We start from the raw sequence: 14837 nt of genomic DNA on the forward strand, positions 1-14837 counted from the left end.
GTTTCCTGCATTGCAGGAGGATTCTTTATCACTGAGCCACCAGGCAAACCCTTCCTGTCTCCTACTATAAAGTAAACACATCCTTTTACACTTTCAGCACAGGCTGAAGGGATAATGAGATTTATAAGCCATGTACAGAACAAGCACTAGAATCAGAACTATCAAGCTGAGCTCTTGATGTTTTCACATGAAACAAACAAATCTCTTGGTACCTTGGTCATGATGCTAGAAGCTTCCTCTACAAGTTCTAGCAGCAGCCAGTCCAGGTTTCACCTGGCTTGGCTGTAGTCCTCCTCTGATCACATTGCACTGACAAGTTTGCTTTTATTAACTGCATCGACTACAATAAAGTCACAGCATTTAGGACTGCAAACAAATGGAACAATGCTGGAAAGAATTGAGCAATGAAATGGGGGGAAGGAATGATTAGGCGTGTTGAAGGGAACCAGTTATTCTTGTACAGGAGATGCCTCTGAAATGTGAGCTGCAGTAACCAACCCCTTATCCACACCCACAACTCACCAGAGACCTGACAGTTCTTCATGTCCCTTTAGTAAGTCATGAACATTGGGTTATTATGAACATTAAGTGCCTTTTGTCTTTCCATCTCTTTCTGTTTTCAGTCACCATACTCAATCTGCCTAACATATCTCATACTGTGGTACTTATGTGAGGGACCTCTCCTCAAGCATCATATGAATTCTGTCCATGCTTCTCTCATATGTTATTTCTTTCCATACTTAAAATAGCCTTAGTTGCTCCCTTTTTGCACCCCCAGGCCATTGGATCTTTATTTATTTATTTATTTTTAATTGAAGGATAATTGCTTCACAGTATTGGTTTGATTTCTACAATATTGGTTTGACTTCAACATGAATTAGCCACCAGTGAATATGTGTCCCCTCCCTCTGGAACCTCCCTCCCCCTCCTACCCTTTCCCACCCCTCTAGGTTGTTACAGAGCCCTGCCACTGGGTTTTTTATTTTTAATTTTTTAATCACAGTGGCAGCATTCTCACCATGTGCTGTAAGGAGGTAATCACACATCAGTTTCCCCAACAATCTCGGGCTCTTCAAGGACAGGCATCTTGAGCTTCTGCACCCCCAGCCCACTGAATGATGCAGAGTAGGTGCATGTGTGCATGCTCCATCACTCAGTCCTGTCCGACTCGGTGTGACCCCATGAACTGTATGGGGTCATGACCCCATGGCTCCTCTGTCCATGGGATTCTCCAGGCAAAAATACTGGAGTGGGTAGCCTTTCCCTTCTGTAGGATATCTTCCCAACTCAGGGACTGAACCCATTTTCCCTGCATTGGCAAGTGGATTCTTTACCACTGAGCCATCAACAAAGTCCACAGAGTAGGTGGTGTAATACTTTTTTTCCTGAGTAAAGCAATAAAGGAATAAAAGCACCCACCATGTAGTTTAAGATGCACTGACATAGAGATGATGTGAAGTTAATGACTGGCTGATGGTGTTTTTCTCCCAACACCCTGCTCAGATGGTGCCTGGTCTGATTGCAGAGGAACAGACAGATTGAAGGAAAATGGCCAGACTCTGGACCACTGGGCATGTGCATCGCTGCCCACCTTCCTGGGGGAAATGCTGCTCTCAGCTGCACAATCATGCTCCCCCTTGGAAGTCTGGCTGAGCCCCAGGTGCTGCGCTTCCTGCCAAGTGTCATCATGACCGCCCCGTCCTCTCAGACGACAGTAATAAAGCAGGAACTTAATATACCTCACCTCCGTGTGTCTGGGGAAATCCTCTGTCATTTAGAATTTACTTGTGAGCCCCCATGGACACGTTCTTCTGTCTCTGGCATCTGTTCTTTGGTTAAAGCCCCTGGTGTGATGCTTTCTATCGTGATCTCTGCTTGGCTTAGCTCTATTAGGCTCTGGTTTTTTTAGTGACATCCGTGAGAAATGAGATGATCGTCTTGTATGTACCTTGTCATCACACTGATCATGACTGTGAGCTGAAAGTGAAGGTGAGCCTCATGGCACCCGGAGGTGACATCGAAGCCTGGCAGAAAGGCAGAGCTGTTCACCCATGCCAAGGATATGATCTGGTTCTGCCAGGCATCCCCTGCTTAACCGCCCAGACTGAGTCTCCATGCCTTCATGATCCAGTCCAAAGTGTAATGTCTATATTTGTACTGGAGCCCCAAGGGGGAAAAACTGCATTATAATAAATGTGTGCTTTGCTAGCTACAGCATAATAAACATGATGCTCTAATTATCCATGTTTTCATAGAGCTAGGAAGCTAATCTCTTGAAGAATTAGTGTCCCTGGCAGACAGGCTCAGCATTTTGCATTGGTTTTGTGATGATACATAGCTTTGTAGGGTGTGTGTTTGTGTCAGCATTTCAGCATCTCCAGATAGGTACCATATTGGAACTATTTTGGTACTGAGTCCAATTAGAAGTCTATAGGTTGTAATCGGGCTTCCCTGGTGGCTCAGTGGTAAAGAATCTGCCTGCAATTATGAAGACATAGGAGATGCAGGTTCAATCCCTTAGTCAGGAAGATTCCCTGAGGAGGGCATGGCAACCCACTCCAGTATTTCTTGCCTGGAGAATTCCAGGGACAGAGGAGCCCAGCAGGCTACAGTCCATGGAGTCACAGAGAGTCAGGCATACATGGCTGTAATCACCTGGTGATCTGGTTCTGCCTTTCAATTCTGTTCTGTGAGAAAGTTCACTAAAGTAGCCTAAGACAGCGGGAGCTCTCCCCATTGGCTTCTGGAACCTCCTCCTCAGCCGAGGTAGTGTCCAGGTTGATGGCGGTAGTGAGATTTGAGGGCCTGTGTATGAAAAATCTTCCACATCCCATATCACTGTTGGATTTCATGCTTTCCTTTCCAGCGTGGATGAGTCAGCATTTTTTTTTTTTTTTTTTCAGATTCTTTTCTGTTATAGTTTTTTTTTTTTTTTTAATTTTATTTTATTTTTAAACTTTACATAACTGTATTAGATTTGCCAAATATCAAAATGAATCCGCCACAGGTTTACATGTGTTCCCCATCCTGAACCCTCCTCCCTCCTTCCTCTCCATTCCATCTCTCTGGGTCGTCCCAGTGCACCAGCCCCAAGCATCCAGTATCGTGCATCGAACCTGGACTGGCAACTCATTTCATACATGATATTTTACATGTTTCAATGCCATTCTCCCAAATCTTCCCACCCTCTCCCACAGAGTCCATAAGACTGTTCTATACATCAGTGTCTCTTTTGCTGTCTCGTACACAGGGTTATTGTTACCATCTTTCTAAATTCCATATATATGCGTTAGTATACTGTATTGGTGTTTTTCTTTCTGGCTTACTTCACTCTGTATAATAGGCTCCAGTTTCATCCACCTCATTAGAACTGATTCAAATGTATTCTTTTTAATGGCTGAGTAATACTCCATTGTGTATATGTACCACAGCTTTCTTATCCATTCGTCTGCTGATGGACATCTAGGTTGCTTCCATGTCCTGGCTATTATAAACAGTGCTGCGATGAACATTGGGGTACTCGTGTCTCTTTCCCTTCTGGTTTTCTCAGTGTGTATGCCCAGCAGTGGGATTGCTGGATCATAAGGCATGTCTATTTCCAGTTTTTTAAGGAATCTCCACACTGTTCTCCATAGTGGCTGTACTAGTTTGCATTCCCACCAACAGTGGAAGAGGGTTCCCTTTTCTCCACACCCTCTCCAGCATTTATTACTTGTAGACTTTTGGATTGCAGCCATTCTGACTGGTGTGAAATGGTACCTCATAGTGGTTTTGATTTGCATTTCTCTGATAATGAGTGATGTTGAGCATCTTTTCATGTGTTTGTTAGCCATCTGTATGTCTTCTTTGGAGAAATGTCTATTTAGTTCTTTGGCCCATTTTTTGATTGGGTCATTTATTTTTCTGGAGTTGAGCTGTAGGAGTTGCTTGTATATTCTGGAGATTAGTTGTTTGTCAGTTGCTTCATTTGCTATTATCTTCTCCCATTCTGAAGGCTGTCTTTTCACCTTGCTAATAGTTTCCTTTGATGTGCAGAAGCTTTTAAGGTTAATTAGGTCCCATTTGTTTATTTTTGCTTTTATTTCCAATATTCTGGGAGGTGGGTCATAGAGGATCCTGCTGTGATGTATGTCAGAGAGTGTTTTGCCTATGTTCTCCTCTAGGAGTTTTATAGTTTCTGGTCTTACGTTTAGATCTTTAATCCATTTTGAGTTTATTTTTGTGTATGGTGTTAGAAAGTGTTCTAGTTTCATTCTTTTACAAGTGGTTGACCAGAGTTCCCAGCACCACTTGTTAAAGAGATTGTCTTTAATCCATTGTATATTCTTGCCTCCTTTGTCAAAGATAAGGTGTCCATATGTGCGTGGATTTATCTCTGGGCTTTCTATTTTGTTCCATTGATCTATATTTCTGTCTTTGTGCCAGTACCATACTGTCTTGATAACTGTGGCTTTGTAGTAGAGCCTGAAGTCAGGTAGGTTGATTCCTCCCGTTCCATTCTTCTTTCTCAAGATCGCTTTGGCTATTCGAGGTTTTTTGTTTTTTCATACAAATTGTGAAATTATTTGTTCTAGCTCTGTGAAGAATGCTGTTGGTAGCTTGATAGGGATTGCATTGAATCTATAGATTGCTTTGGGTAGTATACTCATTTTCACTACATTGATTCTTCCAATCCATGAACATGGTATATTTCTCCATCTGTTAGTGTCCTCTTTGATTTCTTTCACCAGTGTTTTATAGTTTTCTATATATAGGTCTTTAGATTCTTTAGGTAGATATATTCCTAAGTATTTTATTCTTTCCGTTGCAATGGTGAATGGAATTGTTTCCTTAATTTCTCTTTCTGTTTTCTCATTATTAGTGTATAGGAATGCAAGGGATTTCTGTGTGTTGATTTTATATCCTGCAACTTTACTATAGTCATTGATTAGTTCTAGTAATTTTCTGGTGGAGTCTTTAGGGTTTTCTATGTAGAGGATCATGTCATCGGCAAACAGTGAGAGCTTTACTTCTTCTTTTCCAATTTGGATTCCTTTTATTTCTTTTTCTGCTCTGATTGCTGTGGCCAAAACTTCCAAAACTATGTTGAATAGTAATGGTGAAAGTGGGCACCCTTGTCTTGTTCCTGACTTTAGAGGAAATGCTTTCAATTTTTCACCATTGAGGATAATGTTTGCTGTGGGTTTGTCATATATAGCTTTGATTATGTTGAGGTATGTTCCTTCTATTCCTGCTTTCTGGAGAGTTTTTATCATAAATGGATGTTGAATTTTGTCAAAGGCTTTCTCTGCATCTATTGAGATAATCATATGGTTTTTATTTTTCAATTTGTTAATGTGGTGTATTACATTGATTGATTTGCGGATATTGAAGAATCCTTGCATCCCTGGGATAAAGCCCACTTGGTCATGGTGTATGATCTTTTTAATGTGTTGTTGGATTCTGATTGCTAGAATTTTGTTAAGGATTTTTGCATCTATGTTCATCAGTGATATTGGCCTGTAGTTTTCTTTTTTTGTGGGATCTTTGTCAGGTTTTGGTATTAGGGTGATGGTGGCCTCATAGAATGAGTTTGGAAGTTTACCATCCTCTGCAATTTTCTGGAAGAGTTTGAGCAGGATAGGTATTAGCTCTTCTCTAAATTTTTGGTAGAATTCAGCTGTGAAGCCGTCTGGACCTGGGCTTTTGTTTGCTGGAAGATTTTTTATTACAGTTTCAATTTCCGTGCTTGTGATGGGTCTGTTAAGATTTTCTATTTCTTCCTGATCGAGTTTTGGAAAGTTGTACTTTTCTAAGAATTTGTCCATTTCTTCCTCGTTGTCCATTTTATTGGCATATAATTGTTGATAGTAGTCTCTTATGATCCTTTGTATTTCTGTGTTGTCTGTTGTGATCTCTCCATTTTCATTTCTAATTTTATTGATTTGATTTTTCTCCCTTTGTTTCTTGATGAGTCTGGCTAATGGTTTGTCAATTTTATTTATCCTTTCAAAGAACCAGCTTTTGGTTTTGTTGATTTTTGCTATGGTCTCTTTTGTTTCTTTTGCATTTATTTCTGCTCTAATTTTTAAGATTTCTTTCCTTCTACTAACCCTGGGGTTCTTCATTTCTTCCTTTTCTAGTTGCTTTAGGTGTAGAGTTAGGTTATTTATTTGACTTTTTTCTTGTTTCTTGAGGTGTGCCTGTATTGCTATGAACTTTCCCCTTAGGACTGCTTTTACCGTGTCCCACAGGTTTTGGGTTGTTGTGTTTTCATTTTCATTCGTTTCTATGCAAATTTTGATTTCTTTTTTGATTTCTTCTGTGATTTGTTGGTTATTCAGCAGCGTGTTGTTCAGCCTCCATATGTTGGATTTTTTAATAGTTTTTCTCCTGTAATTGAGATCTAATCTTACTGCATTGTGGTCAGAAAAGATGCTTGGAATGATTTCTATTTTTTTGAATTTACCAAGGCTAGCTTTATGGCCCAGGATGTGATCTATCCTGGAGAAGGTTCCATGTGCGCTTGAGAAGAAGGTGAAATTCATTGTTTTGGGATGAAATGTCCTATAGATATCAATTAGGTCTAACTGGTCTATTGTATCGTTTAAAGTTTGTGTTTCCTTGTTAATTTTCTGTTTAGTTGATCTATCCATAGGTGTGAGTGGGGTATTAAAGTCTCCCACTATTATTGTGTTATTGTTAATTTCTTCTTTCATACTTGTTAGCATTTGTCTTACATACTGCGGTGCTCCCGTGTTGGGTGCATATATATTTATAATTGTTATATCTTCTTCTTGGATTGATCCTTTGATCATTATGTAGTGACCATCTTTGTCTCTTTTCACAGTCTTTGTTTTAAAGTCTATTTTATCTGATATGAGTATTGCTACTCCTGCTTTCTTTTGGTCCCTATTCGCATGGAAAATCTTTTTCCAGCCCTTCACTTTCAGTCTGTATGTGTCCCCTGTTTTGGGGTGGGTCTCTTGTAGACAACATATGCAGGGGTCTTGTTTTTGTATCCATTCAGCCAGTCTTTGTCTTTTGGTTGGGGCATTCAACCCATTTACATTTAAGGTAATTACTGATAAGTATGACCCCGTTGCCATTTACTTTATTGTTTTGGGTTCGAATTTATACACAATTTTTGTGTTTCCTGTCTAGAGAATATCCTTTAGTATTTGTTGGAGAGCTGGTTTGGTGGTGCAGAATTCTCTCAGCTTTTGCTTGTCTGAAAAGCTTTTGATTTCTCCTTCATACTTGAATGAGATCCTTGCTGGGTACAATAATCTGGGCTGTAGGTTATTTTCTTTCATCATTTTAAGTATGTCTTGCCATTCCCTCCTGGCTTGAAGAGTTTCTATTGAAAGATCAGCTGTTATCCTTATGGGAATTCCCTTGTGTGTTATTTGTTGTTTTTCCCTTGCTGCTTTTAATATTTGTTCTTTGTGTTTGATCTTTGTTAATTTGATTACTATGTGTCTTGGGGTGTTTCGCCTTGGGTTTATCCTGTTTGGGACTCTCTGGGTTTCTTGGACTTGGGTGATTATTTCCTTCCCCATTTTAGGGAAGTTTTCAACTATTATCTCCTCAAGTATTTTCACATGGTCTTTCTTTTTGTCTTCGTCTTCTGGGACCCCTATGATTCGAATGTTGTAGCGTTTAATATTGTCCTGGAGGTCTCTGAGATTGTCCTCATTTCTTTTAATTCGTTTTTCTTTTATCCTCTCTGATTCATTTATTTCTACCATTCTATCTTCTAATTCACTAATCCTATCTTCTGCCTCTGTTATTCTACTATTTGTTGCCTCCAGAGTGTTTTTAATTTCACTTATTGCATTATTCATTATATATTGACTCTTTTTTATTTCTTCTAAGTCCTTGTTAAACCTTTCTTGCATCTTCTCAATCCTTGCCTCCAGGCTATTTATCTGTGATTCCATTTTAATTTCAAGATTTTGGATCAATTTCACTATCATTATTCGGAATTCTTTATCAGGTAGATTCCCTATCTCTTCCTCTTTTGTTTGGTTTGGTGGGCATTTATCCCGTTCCTTTATCTGCTGGCTATTCCTCTGTCTCTTCATCTTGTTTAAATTGCTGAGTTTGGGGTGTCCTTTCTGTATTCTGGCAGTTTGTGGAGTTCTCTTTATTGTGGCGTTTCCTCGCTGTGTGTGGGTTTGTACAGGTGGCTTGTCAAGGTTTCCTGGTTAGGGAAGCTTGTGTTGATGTTCTGGTGGATGGAGCTGTATTTCTTCTCTCTGGAGTGTAATGAAATGTCCAGTAATGAGTTATGAGATGTCTATGGTTTTGGGGTGACTTTGGGCAGCCTGTATCTTGAAGCTCAGGGCTGTGTTCCTTTGTTGCTGGAGAATTTGCTTGTTATGTCTTGCCCTGGAACTTGTTGGCCCTTGTGTGGTGCTTGGTTTCAGTGTCGGTATGGAGGCGTTTGATGAGCTCCTGTCAATTAATGTTCCTTGGAGTCAGGAGTTCCCTGGAGTCAGGGATTGGACTTAAGCCTCCTACTTCCAGTTATCGGTCTTAATTTTACAGTAGTTTCAAAACTTCTCCTTCTATACAGCACCACTGATAAAACATCTACGTTAAAGATGAAAAGTTTCTCTACTGTGAGGGTCACTCAGAGAGGTTCACAGCGTTACATGGTGAAGAGAAGAGGGAGGAGGGAGTTAGAGGTGACCCAAATGAGATGAGGTGGAATCAATAGTGGAGAGAGTGGGCTAGCCAGTAGTCACTTCCTTATGTGCACTCCACAACTGGACCACTCAGAGATGTTCACGGAGTTATACAGGGAAGAGAAGAAGGAGGCAGGAGACAGAGGTGGCCAGAAGGATAAAAGGGGGAAATGAAAAGGCGGGAGACAGATCCAGCCAGTAATCAGTTCCTTAAGTGTTCTCCACCGTCTGGAACACACAGAAATTCACAGAGTTGGGTAGAGTAGAGAGGGGTTAGGGAGGAGATACAGGTGACCTGGTGGAGAAAATGGAGAGTCCAAAGGGAGAGAGAGCAGTCAAGCCAGTAATCTTGTACACTAGTGAAAAATGGGTCCTGAGGATTGGGTTCTTAAAGGTACAAAATTGGTAACAAATACATAAAAACAAAAATTAGAAATCTAGAGTAGAGTTTGGAATTTCAAAAATGCGATGTTAATGAAAAGGAGAAGGAAAAGAAAGAGAGAAAAAACGAACAAAGAAAAACAAACAAGGTCGTGAAAGTAATAAAGAAACTACAGGTACAAAATTGATAACTAATACCAAACAGCAAAAATTAAAAATCTAGAGTAGAGTTTGGAATTTCAAAAATACAACGTTAAAAAAAAAAAAAAGAAGAAGAAGAAGAAAAATAAAGAGAGAAAACAAACAAACCAACAAAAACAATGTCGCAAAAATTATAAAGAAAATACAGGTACAAAATTGATATCAAATACCAAAAAGCATAAATTAAAAATCTTGAGTAGAGTTTGGAATTGCAGATATACGATGTTATATAAAAGAAGAAGAGAAAGAAACAGAGGAAAAAAAAAGTCACAGAAATTATGAAAAAAACTATAGGCACAAAATTGATAACATATATCAAAAGGCTAAAATTAAAAATCTAGAGTAGAGTTTGGAATTTCAAAAATGCAATGTTAAAGAAAAGAAGAAAAAGAAAAAAGAAAAAAAAAAAAAACCACGGTCAAAAAATTATAAAATATATATATAAAGTTTGCTGAAGAAGAAAAAAAAAAAATAGGGTCTTTTTTTTTTTTTTTTTGCAAAGTAATAGTTATAAAAGTGAAAATTAAAGGACAATAGAGGACTTAAAAAAATTTTTTTTTAATTAAAAAAAAAAGAAAGAAAGAAAGATTGATCATAAAAATAGTAAAAATATATCTAGGTCTTTCTCTGGTTTTGTTGTGAGTATTGTGGGTTCAGTTCATTTTTGGCAGTTCCTTAGTCCGACTTATATTTCTCAAGATCTATAGGCCCCTTCCTATGTAATCCGTAGTAACCACAGGGTTTTAATCTATGGCCTGTAGCTTCCAAGGCGTTTCCCTCTGTTATAGCTTCTTCTGTTTGCTGGTCTCTTCAGTGTCTGGTTCCCGCCCTGACACAAAGGGGACGGTGGAGGACCCTATTTTTTTTTTTTTTTTAATTTAGGCTCACTTGTTCAGCCGCGCTGTGGGGAGGGAGGGAGGGATGCTGCAAACAGATAACACTGGCGTGCGCTCGAAGTGCCTCGGCCACACTGGGTCTGCCCCCGCTCACGGCGCGTGTAACCTCCCTGCCCACACTGCTTGGGCTCTAGGTTGTTCCGCCGGGAACAATCAGAGGCCGGCCCTGGACTGAGCTCCCAGGTCCAAGCCGCTCAGGTTCAGGCACTCGGGTAGTCCTCAGAGGCGCAGACTCGGTTGGGCCTGCGTTTTGTGTTCTTCCCAGGTCGAGCAGCTCAGGTGATGAGGTGTTTGGCGGGCGCCAATGCTGCGACTTATCGCCTCCCCGCCACTCGGTTATCTGGATGTACAACCGGCGCACCTTCTCAGGCAGATGTTGACCGTCCAGACCCCCAAGAAGTTTTAGTTAGCAAAGAAGCCTGCTTACAGTTTTATAGACAGTGTCTCTCTGGGGCTGCGATTGCCCCCTTCCGGCTCTGGCTGCCTGTCACCGGAGGGGGAAGGTCTGCAGCCGGCTATCTCTGTTCAGTCCTTTGTTCTGTGCGCGGGCCTGGCGGTGTCTTAGGTTAGGGCTGGCTTTTCTCGTGGTAGATATCCCACAGTCTGGTTTGCTAGCCCAAATTATTTCGCTCAGATAGCGCTCAGGACATTCGGCCCGATTCTTACTCTAAGGGACACAGCCCGCGCCGCACTTCCCTGCCCAGCCCCCGCTTGCTAATGCCGTGTGCAGGCATCTGCGCTGCTTCTCCGCTGGGGGAGTTACCGTAGGGCTCACAATCTGCGATTTTTAATTGTTTATTTTTTTTTTCCCCTCCCTTTTATGTTGCCCTCTGTGCTTCCAAAGCTCGGCACAGATTCGGCAGTGAGAGGGTTTCCTGGTGTTTGGAAACTTCTCTCTTTTTAAGACTCCCTTCCCGGGACGGAACTCCGTCCCTCCCTCTTTTGTCTCTTTTTTTGTCTTTTATATTTTTTCCTACCTCCTTTCGAAGAGTTGGGCTGCTTTTCTGGGTGCCTGATGTCCTCTGCCGGCATTCAGAAGTTGTTTTGTGGAATTTACTCGACGTTTAAATGCTCTTTTGATGAATTTGTGGGGGAGAAAGTGTTCTCCCCGTCCTACTCCTCGGCCATCTTGGCTCCTCCTCCGAGTCAGCATTTTGAATCTAGGAAATACCGCCTTGTGGAATAGTCATTTATTTATTCTTTTGACAAATCATTCAGAGTCTGCCCTGTGTCACCGACTCTTCTAGCTACCTTGGATACAACAGTTGGCTAAACAAAAACCTCTGATGTTCTAAGTGGGGGACAGAGAAAATAAATCAAATAAATACATAAAATATATAATTTTGGAATGAAAAAATGTACCACAGAAGAAAAGAAACAGGAAATAAAAGGGGAGTTTTAGGCAGGGAGCTGTAATTTATAGTTTGTTTGGGAAAGTCTTCCCAGAAAATGTGACTTTACTTACTCCTAGTTCAAGTGTGATTATCTCAAGGGGAAAAATGTAAAAAGATGGACTCTTTACCTGTAATAATTAAAGCTGTTAACAACTGGTGTCTTTAGGAGAGTATGTATAGCATTGCCCAGCTTCAGTGGAACAAATTGGAGAAATTAGACTGGAATTCCATATGGTGACAGCCCTCTTCAAATTCTCCTATTTTATCATATGAGTTGGAGTCACCTTAGTGCCTGAGTCAGGGGCCCTGATGTGGTCATCTTCAGATTCTACTTCCCAAACCAGTTTCAGGCACTTGGGTGGGGAGAATCGGTCTCCGAGGAACATGAGTATCTTTGGGGGACAGAGTTTCTCAATTTTGAAACCTCAGTTAAAGCTCTGCCTTCTCTCTACTGCTTCCTTCCTTTATAGATGATTTTTTTTTTTGGAGCTCCTTAAACTTTTAATTGTTCTCCCTTTTCTTTGAGGCCCTGATCATTACTTATAAAGACAGGAAAAATCCACAGGCATAAATTGGTAGTTCACATTATATTCCTAGAAATCTTAATTATGCCTAGATTTTTAAAATATTTATTTTATTGACATATAGTTGAGGGACTTCCCTGGTACACTTCCAATGCAGGTGGCACAGGTTCAATCCCAGGTCAGGGAGCCAAGATCCCACATGCTTCACAGTCAAAAAACCAAAACATAAAACAGAAGCAATATTGTAATGAATTCAATAAAGACTTTAAAAATGGTCCACATCAATAATGTTTTTTAAAAAGAAATATAATTGATTAATAATCTTGTGTTAATTTCTGCTGTACAGTAGTGATTCAGCTGTACACATATATATGTGTGTATATATATATATACATATATATTCTCTTTCATATTCTCTTCCATTATGGTTTATTATAAGATGTTGAATATAGTTCCCTGTGCCATTCAGTAGGAACTTGTTCTTTATCTACTCTCTATAAAACAGCTTGTATCCTAATCTCAAGCTCCCAATCCATCTTTCCCCCACCCCCTCCTCCTTATGCCTAGATTTTTGAAGTCTTTTCTCTCTGGACTCTGCGCAAACAGAACTCCACTATGAAACGATGGAAAACAAAGTTATGATAATAGCTATTCTGCAGTATCATCTAAATTTACAAGGTTTTAGACATGAAAGAAAGGTGGCAGATTAAAAGTGAGAATGGGAGAGCACTGGAGAATGAGGGGTCCACAGAGGGTCATGCTGGCCTCCCGGCAATGCTGGTCCCTACCTTCAGGTGCATCATTGTTGCCATGGCAACTTCATGGAAATAAGGAAAGTGGGCGGAGCTTGGCCCAGGTCCTGAGTTTTTTGGACTCTCCTTATCCTCTGATGACTTTCTTGCCTTGGATCTGCCAATCTTTACTAAAGATGAAAGCTTTTCTCCCTTAGCAGACTGATTCCAATGTCTGTTCAAACGGGTACACTCAGGATACCTAGCTCTGAGCTAAACAGCAACCGAATGTGGAAAGAATTTCTTCCATTGAAGGTTAGTGAGTGATGAAACACTGGATGAAGATAAGAACAGCCAACAGGGACAGTAGTGAATAGAACAGCTCCCCCTCTGGCAGAACTCTGTAGTGCAACTTTTCTTTCACAATGTGGATATTGCTGAGTTATGAAATCACCCAACCCACACTTCATTTGCTGCTGCTGCTGCTAAGTTGCTTCAGTCGTGTCCGACTCTGTGCGACCCCAGAGACGGCAGCCCACCAGGCTCCCTGTCCCTGGGATTCTCCAGGGAAGAACACTGGAGTGGGTTGCCATTTCCTTCTGCAGTGCATGAAAGCGAAAAGTGAAAGTGAAGTCGCTCAGTCGTGTTCCACGCCTAGCGACCCCATGGACTGCAGCCTACCAGGCTCCTCCGTCCATGGGATTTTCCAGGCAAGAGTACTGGAGTGGGGTGCCATCGCCTTCTCCGACACTTCATTTAGTGGTTGGTAATTGAGGAGAAGGGGACGACAGAGGATGAGATGGCTGCATGGCATCACTGACTGGATGGACGTGAGTCTGAGTGAACTCGGAAGTTCGTGATGGACAGGGAGGCTTGGCGTGCTGCTATTCATGGGGCCGCAGAGAGTCGGACACGACTGAGTGACTGAGCTGAACTGAACTGAACTGAACTGAATTGTACCACTTTGGGCTTCCCTGGTGGCTCAGCAGTGAAAGAATCCGCCTGCAATGCAGGAGACCTGGGTTTGATCCCTGGTTCAGAAAGCCCAACTACTCGATTTCCTGGAGTAGGAAATGGCTACTCACTCCAGTCTTCTTACCTGGAAAAGCCCACAGAGGAGCCTGGTCGGTTATAGTCTATGGGGTCTCAAAGATTTGGACACGACTGAGTGATTGAACAATAACAACAGAATTACCTGGAAGGCTTGCTAAAATGGGGTGCTGGGCCCCACTCCAGTATTGAGTGGATATTTCTTTTTCTAACAGAAGTTGGAAGAATTTCCATGTATTGACACTGTGTCTCCTGGACCACACTTTGAGAACCTCTGGTTCAACAGATACCTGTTTTCCACTTCCACGTGGCTGTCACTCCTCCGTCAGGAAAATGCTTCTTTCTTTGTGGCAGAAATGTAATAACATTCCGTTTGTTGTTTCTTTCTTTGTATGTTTTCTGATTTTTCTGAAAGTACCACAGAATGGTCCCAAAGGAAATATTTATAAGCAGCTTCTTGTGAAACACAGCTAGACAAATAACATTCTGCTCATTGCAGCTGTATATTGAAATTCAAATTGATTTGTGTGCATGCTTTGTTTATGAGTAGCATTATTTATAAAACTTGGAATTGGACTGTCTTTGTGGAGTCATTATAACCATTCAGCTAACACCAAGTGATTCCTCTTTGCATCCAAAATTGACGGAGCTCACAGATGAGCACAGAGTTAAATCCACATACTTCTCATCCTTTTGAAGCCCCAGTATTGTATGCATCACTCATCTACGTGTCATATGATATATGTCATATGTATAAATACATGTGTGTGCATGAGTGCTCAGTCGCTCAGTTGTATTCACTCTTTGCAACCCCATGGACTATAACTCACCAGGCTTTGCTGTCCATGGAATTTCCCAGGCAAGAATACTGGAGTGGGTTGCCATTTCCTTCTCCAGGGGATCTTCCTGAATGGATTGAACCCGCAGCTCCTGCTTGGCAGGTGGGTTCTTTAGCACTGAACCACCTGGGAAGCCCACCTTATGCCTT

General features: G+C 41.2%; 1 protein-coding gene across 1 annotated transcript in view; it reads left to right on the plus strand.

Moving 5' to 3' along the window:
- The first annotated feature begins 1573 nt into the window (after nt 1-1573).
- Nucleotides 1574-14837, plus strand: part of NKAIN3 (sodium/potassium transporting ATPase interacting 3) — a 305096-nt gene continuing 291832 nt past the window's right edge. The window contains exon 1 of the mRNA XM_055546386.1: nt 1574-1714. Coding sequence (XP_055402361.1) covers nt 1574-1714 — 141 coding nt within the window. The remainder of the gene's footprint in view (nt 1715-14837) is intronic.

Source organism: Bubalus kerabau, chromosome 14 (genome assembly GCF_029407905.1).
Source record: "Bubalus kerabau isolate K-KA32 ecotype Philippines breed swamp buffalo chromosome 14, PCC_UOA_SB_1v2, whole genome shotgun sequence".
Classification (NCBI taxonomy): Eukaryota; Metazoa; Chordata; class Mammalia; order Artiodactyla; family Bovidae; genus Bubalus; species Bubalus kerabau.